The sequence below is a fragment of the Lactuca saligna genome, chromosome 8 (genome assembly GCF_052625555.1).
Source record: "Lactuca saligna cultivar CGN05327 chromosome 8, ASM5262555v1, whole genome shotgun sequence".
NCBI classification, from domain to species: domain Eukaryota; kingdom Viridiplantae; phylum Streptophyta; class Magnoliopsida; order Asterales; family Asteraceae; genus Lactuca; species Lactuca saligna.
Window position 1 is genome coordinate 286598419 of NC_136424.1, and position 8504 is coordinate 286606922.

The 8504-nt window shown below is 38.8% G+C and overlaps 1 protein-coding gene across 3 annotated transcripts; it reads right to left on the bottom strand.

Annotated features, from left to right (window-relative positions):
* Positions 1-1303: 1303 nt before the first annotated feature.
* LOC145012915 (DUF724 domain-containing protein 6-like) lies at positions 1304-6889 on the bottom strand. Of its 3 annotated transcripts, none has more exons than XM_078971712.1 (9): positions 6290-6889; positions 5411-5827; positions 3438-3531; positions 3148-3350; positions 3038-3076; positions 2840-2957; positions 2474-2761; positions 2240-2401; positions 1304-2106 (listed from the first exon to the last, which is right to left on the bottom strand). In XM_078971712.1, exons 1-9 carry the CDS (start codon positions 6776-6778, stop codon positions 1436-1438), a joined length of 2481 nt encoding a protein of 826 aa, XP_078827838.1. In that variant the 5' UTR covers positions 6779-6889; the 3' UTR covers positions 1304-1435. The 3 variants fall into 3 exon arrangements, with proteins under 3 accessions (XP_078827838.1, XP_078827840.1, XP_078827839.1); XM_078971714.1 differs by having other exon boundaries at positions 5411-5820; positions 6290-6477; XM_078971713.1 differs by lacking the exon at positions 3038-3076 and having other exon boundaries at positions 6290-6886.
* Between the last annotated feature and the right edge of the window lie 1615 nt (positions 6890-8504).

The following is an 8504-nucleotide window of genomic DNA, read 5'->3' on the forward strand; positions in this document are numbered from 1 at the left end:
TCTTGTTTGATCAGGACTTGGGGGGTCCGAGTCACAACCCAAAGGCCTGAAAGGGATGGTTAAATCTCATCGATTTAGTGTGGGCCTAAGTTTGGTTGAAGGGAGTCATTATGGAAAATTTTATGAGAAATTTGGGATTTCCCATAAAATTTCTAACACTCATCATATCTTTAGATTCTCACAAATCACAAGGATGTCTTGTAAAAATCAAAATTGTAAGGGGTAAGAAATATAGTGATTGATTCCTAAAAAAATCATCATGTCAACACTACCAACCCATCTAGATTCTAGAACAAGAAAGAACGTTGTGAAAAACTCATTAGGCTATCCGGTATGGGAGAGAAAACCACATGTGAAGGCTGATATGACACCTCTACCCACGCGTGAACACCGCCCCAATGGAGAGTGGGTGTGTTGTGGCGTGACTCCGGCCACGGGAGAAGACGACGAAGTTAATTGGTTAATGCTCTCAGTGACTGTTCTTTCTTTACGAACGTTGGAGGTTTTTTTTTTTTTAAGAGTGTATCAGATGCTTTAAATCTGGAGTTGCAGAGTAAAAATAAAGATAAGAGTTGGACGATGCGTAAGGAGGAAAAAGACAGCAAAATAAAAGACTTGATTGCTTTGGTCCCTGAAATCTTGGTTGATTACACCTTCCACCCTAAATCAAATTTTTTTATGCTTAAATAATGATTTTCAAAAATTACATATCATACCCTTTCAATTATCTTTTTTCAATTTTTAATATAACTTTAAATATTTATTGAATTTTAAAATTATGTTTTTATTTAATTGAATGTACCTTTTATAATTAAAATATTTATTTATGTTTAATAAGTGTGTATTTATTTAATATAATATGTTTTTAATTTTAATGTAATATGTCTTTTATTTAAATTATGGTTTTATTTTAAAATATGGTTTGTATTTTGTTTTTTATTTAATATAATGTTAAAAAAAATTATGAAATGGTAACCATTTCCAATGTTTAAGGGTTTTAGTGAAACTGATATGGCACACATGGGTGGCAGCTTTTTATCTGGGTTGAGGGTGACCACTGGTGAAACTGATATGGCAGCTTTTTATCCAGTGGGTTGAGGGTGACCACTCCCCACAACCTAATTGGCCATCCCATCCGAAGAAATCATTAATGTAATGGGTTTCCTTGGTATTAATAAATATTTTTGTAACAAGTTATAATAAGTTTAAAGAAAATATTAATCTGACGCAAGTGTTGAAGAGCAGGCCAGAACCGACCGAGTCTAACTGTCTGGTTTTTGAAAATATTAATCTGCAACAATCATAAACTGAAAAACTGAAATTTAGTTCAAAAGTAAGCAACACTGTGAGTAGGGGTTTGGGGATGATATGGTATTGTAAAAGAAGAGGAGATACAAGGAAGCATACAACATTGACAATGACAATGACATTGGAATCAGAAGAAAGAGGCAGCTGCCAGAAGATGAAATTCGGTTCCAACCACCCCGAGCTGTTGGTGAAGGCGGTCCCCTGCAGCCTTGGTAAGAGCCATGTGGGAGTCTTGTTTTTCCTTGGTGGACAGCAGTTGCCTGCGTCTCTCCTCCAGCTGTGTTATCTCGGTGTCGATTTCATCAATCTCTGCATCCAGTCTGTTTTGTTCCATGTGTGCCTCCTCCAAATTTTGTTGGGATAATAACTGTTGTTGGAGGTCCTCCTGCTTGTCCTTTATAAGAAGCAGCTGTGTCAAGCGGTCTCTTATGAGGTCCACCTGAAAGCCATGAGGTTCCAGTTCCGCCAGCGTTTCCAAGCACTCCTCTATCGCGCTTCTCGGGTCCTCAAACCGCAGTGCACAAGTCCTGTCCACCACCGTCGAAAAGGTCACCATGCTCCCGATGGCCAGTCCTTCCCGCCCGCTCTCCTTCATGCCTTCCAATGGACGGAAATGTGGTTTCTGCGGAATCTTACGCAACGCATCCATCGATTCTATTGTCTTCCACAGTGTAGGACTGCTTATCATAAACGGCAAACCATCACAAAAACCTAAACCTGAAGCAGCAGGAGACGTCACTATCATCATTTCCGACTCCATATCCCTTTCCCTTGGTTGCTCCACGCTTCCAGTTCCCTCTGATATGAACATCAACATATTACATATTAGTACTAGTACTAGTATTAGTATTAGTATTAGTATTAGTACCATCATCATCATCAACCAAACAAATCCTCAATATGTATGTAAGACAAAACAAGAAGTTACAACCTGTCCCATGAGCATCAACACTGGGAGACTGCACTAACCACCTCGAAAGAGGTTGATCGTCAGACATTGATTTCCCAACAGAGGCGGCTTCAACATTTGTTGTTGGGGTTGGGGAATTTAAAATATCATCCTTCACCTTATCTGCTTTTTTTTCTCTACAATCTGCACCCCACCCAAAGATCAAAAAATTCTTATACACACACATGCAGACAAAATTATAAGCAATTTGCGCACCTTCAGTTGGAGGAGACTCATAGTTTATACTGATTGTCCGTCGCTTTCCTCGTTTCCCTTTCATGGATGAATACTTTTTCCCCTCCTGCGGCTGTACTTGAACATTTTCATTTGGCAGCTGCTGCTTGTTGTTACTTGATGTGTTTTCCGGGTTTTTGACATCATTATTGTCTTCTGCAGGAAGCTTCTCCAATGGTTTGGTTACTGAACTTGCAGACCTTTGACCACTTTCCATCTCAGGCGGACCAACACCAACACCTTCTTTCTCAATCTCATCATTAACTGCCACTGCAACTATAAAATATTAATACAGAAAAGCAACACCAATATGCCATCATCAACCAACTGTCGAGTATCAACTGATACCTGCTGCTGCAACTGGAGTCTCAAGACCTGTGGCTTGTAACTTAGGTGGTCTGCCCCTCTTCCGTTTTGGAGTTGGAGTTGGAGTTGGAGTCGGAGCAACAGTTTCAGCTTCCCCTTCCTGATTCACATACATACATACATTAAAGAGTAAACTACAAGTACCATACACATGACCTACAAAATGCTTTTCAAATTTACCGTTACCGATCCATCCACACTAGATGATACACTTTTCTTCTGCATAAATGCCATTTAATTTATACATCACTTTCATTCAACATCCAATCCAAGTATAAAGTAAGTCTCACCTTATCAACCACTGTCAATGGTGCCAACCCAACACATGGAGATGCTTCTTTTCTCTCGCCTTCTGCAACATTCAACACCTCAAGTTTCTTCTCTTCTGATACTGTCATCCCATTACCATTACATTCGGTTAAGTCTTTAGTAACATCTTTTTCCACATTTTCTTGGCTGCTTGTTTTGACTGGAACCGGATCTTCTTTAGCTCCTGAAAAATCTTTGTTTACTCCTTCACCTCTTATACAAGATTCTAAAACAACAAACAAAAAGACAAAGGCAGCTAAGGTTCACACACCTTCTGCTGTAAGCTCCGTTTCCAATCTCCCCTTCTTTCTTGAAGAATCCATCGTTGGAGTTTTCAGTTCAACACCTTTTCCTCGTTTACTACGCTGCAACAAGTCAAAAGTCAAGCTTGGTTTTCAACACTGAATGAAGGAAAATTATTGATTAGTTTGGCTGGTGTAACTTCACATCAGTTGCATAACCAAAAATGCTCACTAATCGTATATTGTAAGCTCGCAACCAATTATCTCATAAACCCATTCCTTGTATGCTCGACCTCTTTCGAATATTGAAATCTATATGACTAATTTACTATCTACACTTTTTGGCCCAAAAAATAATCTTTAAACGAATCACTTGGGTTACCATCTAACAAAGACCTAAAAATTCCAAAATTTTCAAGGTAATACGATGCTGTCTATTTTCCCTTGTTTCAAAGTTTTTTTCGGACTGAGCAGAAGAAAAACATTAGGCATTGTATCATACCTCGATGATTGTCTAGATAAGAAATTCATTCATATAGTCAACCACACTAAATGCATAGAAGATGATCAGATATTTAACTCACCACTTTCTTTCCATGAGAAAGATTCTCAGTTTTACCAAAGGCTTGATCATTTATTATACTTACTTCAGTATCCAAGCCCTCAACGGGCGACCCATTTGGGTTTTTACTTGATAAACTTCAGCCCTAATTTCTTTTATTCCGATTTTCCCTAAAAAAAAAAAACTAATGTCGCTATTTGCCTTACTTTCTGTCACCAAACACTCGATGGCACCACTTTGGCGCATAGCTATGCTATTCGTGATAGCAACCGCTATGGTCGCTACTGAAGTGATCATGTGTCCTTATAGAAATATGGCTCGTTCAGTCAACTTCTTGACTTGCCTATGTTTAAGCTCCATGTAACTTTTCAGGTTGAAATTACTATGTAGAAATTGAAGAATTTGAACTGCCTGGACGATGTCAAAGGTAGGAAGTTTCTTGATGGTTTTTCTCCATCACCCTTGAGTTGTGAAACTTGGTTCATTCAATTCTTAGATAGACAGATTGGAACCAAATGGAAGATTGAATAATGAGATAGGATACCTCTCCACTGAGATTGTTGAAAAATTCAGAAACAAAAAATGCATTCAAACTTCATCAAGTTCAATTACACAATATGCAAGTTAGGAAATATAGCGAACAACTAGAATATACAAGTTCCCTTTCCATATACAACCCAAGATGGAATAGAGGCAGGTAGCTTACTAGCTTCAGGTGCCATTGAATCACACTCATTCATAATATTGTTGCATGTGGTGAAGCTAGCATTCTCTTTTACCCATGTATTTGGAGGGAATTGTTCTCAAGATTTATATTAGGCAAACAAAACAAAACAAAACAAAAAATTCTTTATGAAGGCTTTGATAGAAGAAGATGAATGAAAAGACCACATCCTATGACAAGATTTTAATTTCGATTAAGGAAAAAAAAAAACAAGCATTTTAAACAATAGTCTATGGAGGCCAATCATAGATTGACTTATAGCAAATGGATTTGGTAATGGTGGCTTTATCGGTTGTTAAGTAATTGTGGCTTTACTGTGTCGTTTTTAATTTTCTGCAACAATTCTAAATGTGGGTTTCTCTCTCATTTCGGTGTTTCCAATTGTAGAGAAATGCAAGTTGGTTGCTATTGGGTAAGTTTGGCCCTTCATTCCATGTTTTCTTTTAGCTGACATAGCTTCGTGTTGGCTTGTTTACTCTAAGATTCTTCATTTGATTACAAGTTGAGCCATGCTAAAATTGTTGGCTCATTCAATCAGGAAAGCTTGCGCTCTTTTCCTAGATATATATTATATCCATAATCGGTGTAGAGTGTAGAGAAGAAAAATATTCACATAGTTCATAATCAAACACCAAACAGAGTGGGAGGACAGGTGCAATTGAAAAGAAAGCAGAGCAGTCAGCAGTGGTTAACCATGTAAATGATGATATGAATACCTGAGAAGTAGTGAACCATTTGCCGCCTTTCCAATCCATATGTGGCCTTACTCTTGAGCAATCAAATTCTCTCTCCTTTTTTGAGTGTTTAAAGAACACGTTGTACCTATTACCAGCAAGTTCTTTGGTAACTACTCCACTCCACCAGCCAAAATCAGAGTAAGCATCAACCTTTTCCAGCAAAACAAAATTCTTATCCCTGAGATGAGGTGGTGAGGGTCGGATGTGTAAGTGATCTACAGTAACTTTATGAACAGTTGCCTCATCCCCAATTCCTGGCTGCTGATACTCAACCAGAAAAGAATTGTTGCCCGAGTTTTCTACAACAGTTGCAGGGAACCAAACATCACGCAAATTTTCTCCCTCAAAACACACTTCCACTTTTTTGCCTACAGTGAACATCAACCCTGCTGTTCTCTTTCGAGAGTTTTTTAAGGGAAAAACAAAATCAGAGTCATGGATCAAATAATTCACATCACCAAAAGTACAATGAATAAAACTCAATGGTTAAAAGATCCTTGTACCAAGCGCATGCATTAATCAAATGAGTTGAAAAAATCCGGTAAGACAATAAATCCTAGGCTAAATGGGAATACTAGAAGCAGCTCAGCATGCTTTAAACTTTGAAACGCCCAGACAGCTCCAAGAGTTTTTATTTATAAAAAAGAAAAAATAGCACCATATATTTGCGCTTTCGTTCATCGTAGCAAGTTACATTTTGGTGGAGAAAACAAAACCCCAAAAATAGAAACGAAATTAAAGAGAAAACAAAACCCTAGCATAGCTAGAGAACGTATACATATATATATCATGTAGTACTCCGGAGAGTATTTGTAGTATGCATTAGGAACGGTAACTAGAAACGGTAAAGCGGGAAACCTGTATCTCGGGTTGGACCCATCTGCCACCGTCCCATCTTCTATGGACCCGTAAATCAGAGGAATTAAACTGAATTTGGTCGGGAGGGTTTTGGAAGGCGACAACGAAGTTGGAGCTATCTACGACTGTTGTGATGACGCCGGTCCACCAGCCGTCGCGGTAGAAGGCGTCGACGAGATCGTTGAGTTGGAACTGGGGAGCAGCAGCGTTAGGATCGGGATTAGGTGAAGGTCTGACGTAAGAAACGTTGGCGTACTCTCTCAAGCGTCTGGAAGAACCGTCCTCGGATATAAGATTATGGTATTCGACATAGACCAAGTTGTTGTTGGTATGATGATTCAGGGACTTGGTCTTTCTAGTGGTGGAAATGGAAGGAGGAGGGTGGATAACGGTGGCAACGAACCAAGCACCGTTAAAACCGTCTTCGTCGGAGCTAACTTCAACCTGAGAGCCTTTAGTTAGGAAGTAGTGAGGGTGACGCTGATCCATGGGTGATGTTTAGGGCATTTCTTCATCCCAAATTCAATTTTCAAAAACCCTAGCATCTTTTTATTTATTTATTTTTTATTTATATTTCTTTGTTTTGGAATCTGAAACAGAGGAGGAGAAGAACCTTTTACTGCTGCCTTATTTACAAAAATCAAACCTTCTTCGGTTTTGAAATCCTGGTTTCTGTCTCAAAATAGATTTTATTATTATATATAAATGATAAACGGTATCAATATGGAGAAATGATAGAACAATAATGTTTTCTTTTTCAAAAAAAGAATATTACAAAGTGGACAAATAGTTAACCATAGGATAATGATTTGAAAGGGTAATAGATTTTTGATTTTGTTCATATTTAATCACAAAAAAAAAAATCATTATTTATTTGTCACTGAACTTTTGAAACTGTTCATATTTTACCCTTATGATCGATCATAAAGGTAAAATGTGACCAGTTTCAATAGTTCAGTGGTAAATAGATAATGAAAAAAAGTTTAGTGACTAAATGTGAACAAAATCGAAAGTTCGTTTTCCTCTCAAAAAGTTCAATGACTAAATGTAAGCAAACTTACACACTCTATTGGGTGGTTCGCATGATTCATCCTCAGCCAACTTTCATCCTCGCTTCGCAGAAAACCAAACTCTTTGACTTTCTCATCGAAACAAAGATTTCATCTGCGGGATGCTTGTTTCAGTCCATAAATGGACTTCTCAAGCTTACACACTCTATTGGGGTGCTTTGCATCAACAAAACCCTCTGCTGATTCATGTAAACATCCTCAACCAACTTTCTGTTAAGGAAAGCGGTTTTGACATCCATCTGTCATATCTCATAGTCATGAAATGCAGCAATGGCTAGCATCACCCTAATAGACTTTATCTTCTCAACCAGTGAGAAGGTCTCATCATAGTTAACTCCGGGAGTTTGAGTAAAGCCCTTCGCAACCAATCGTGTCTTGTAAGTGTGTACCTTCCCATCCATGTCGGTCTTTATCTTGAAGATCCACTTGCATCCGACCGTCATACGACCTGGCACATTGTCAACCAAATTACAGACTTGGTTGTCATACATGGACTGAATCTTGCTGTCCATAGCCTCTTTCCATTTTACAGACTCCAGTCCTACCATAGCTTCCTTGTAGCTATTAGGTTCATCCAGATTTATTAGTGTACTATCACTAATAAACGTATCACCCTTACTTTATATGAAACCCATACAACACAGTCGGAACACTAACTTTACTTGAACGTCTACGAGGTAAGGATTCGTCAATTGGTTCAATTGGAGTTTCCTCCTCGGGTTAAGCGCCAGCGTTAGAGGTTCCTTCATCGCTTGACTCTTGAAGCTCTTCAAGATCGATTTGTCTCCCACTGTCCCCTTGGCTTATGAGTTCTTGTTCTCGGAAAACCCTTATCCTCGCAACAAAGACAACATTGTCACTCGGTTTATAGAAGAGATATTCAAAGGACTTCTGCGGGTAGCCGATGAAAATACACCGCTCAATACGAAGTTCGAGCTTGTCGTGAGTCTCTCGTCTTACGAAAGTCTCGCAACCTCAAACCTTGATATGTGCCAACGAGGGAGCTTTCCATGTCCACATCTCGTGAGGTGTTTTGACAACCTTCTTGGTAGGGACTAAGTTAAGGATATGGGCGGCAGTCTCTAAGGCATACCCCTAGAATGAGATAGGTAGTGAAGCACGATTCATTATGGAACGAACCATGT

Excerpts from the sequence above, each read along its gene's own strand:
- LOC145012915 (XM_078971712.1), bottom strand. The coding sequence starts at position 6,778 with ATGGATCAGCGTCACCCTCACTACTTCCTAACTAAAGGCTCTCAGGTT. Across the intron at positions 5,828-6,289 it reads GGGTCCAACCCGAGATACAG|AGAACAGCAGGGTTGATGTT; the intron begins GTTTCCCGCTTT and ends AACTCTCGAAAG. Across the intron at positions 2,107-2,239 it reads TGTTGATGCTCATGGGACAG|AGGGAACTGGAAGCGTGGAG; the intron begins GTTGTAACTTCT and ends TGTTCATATCAG.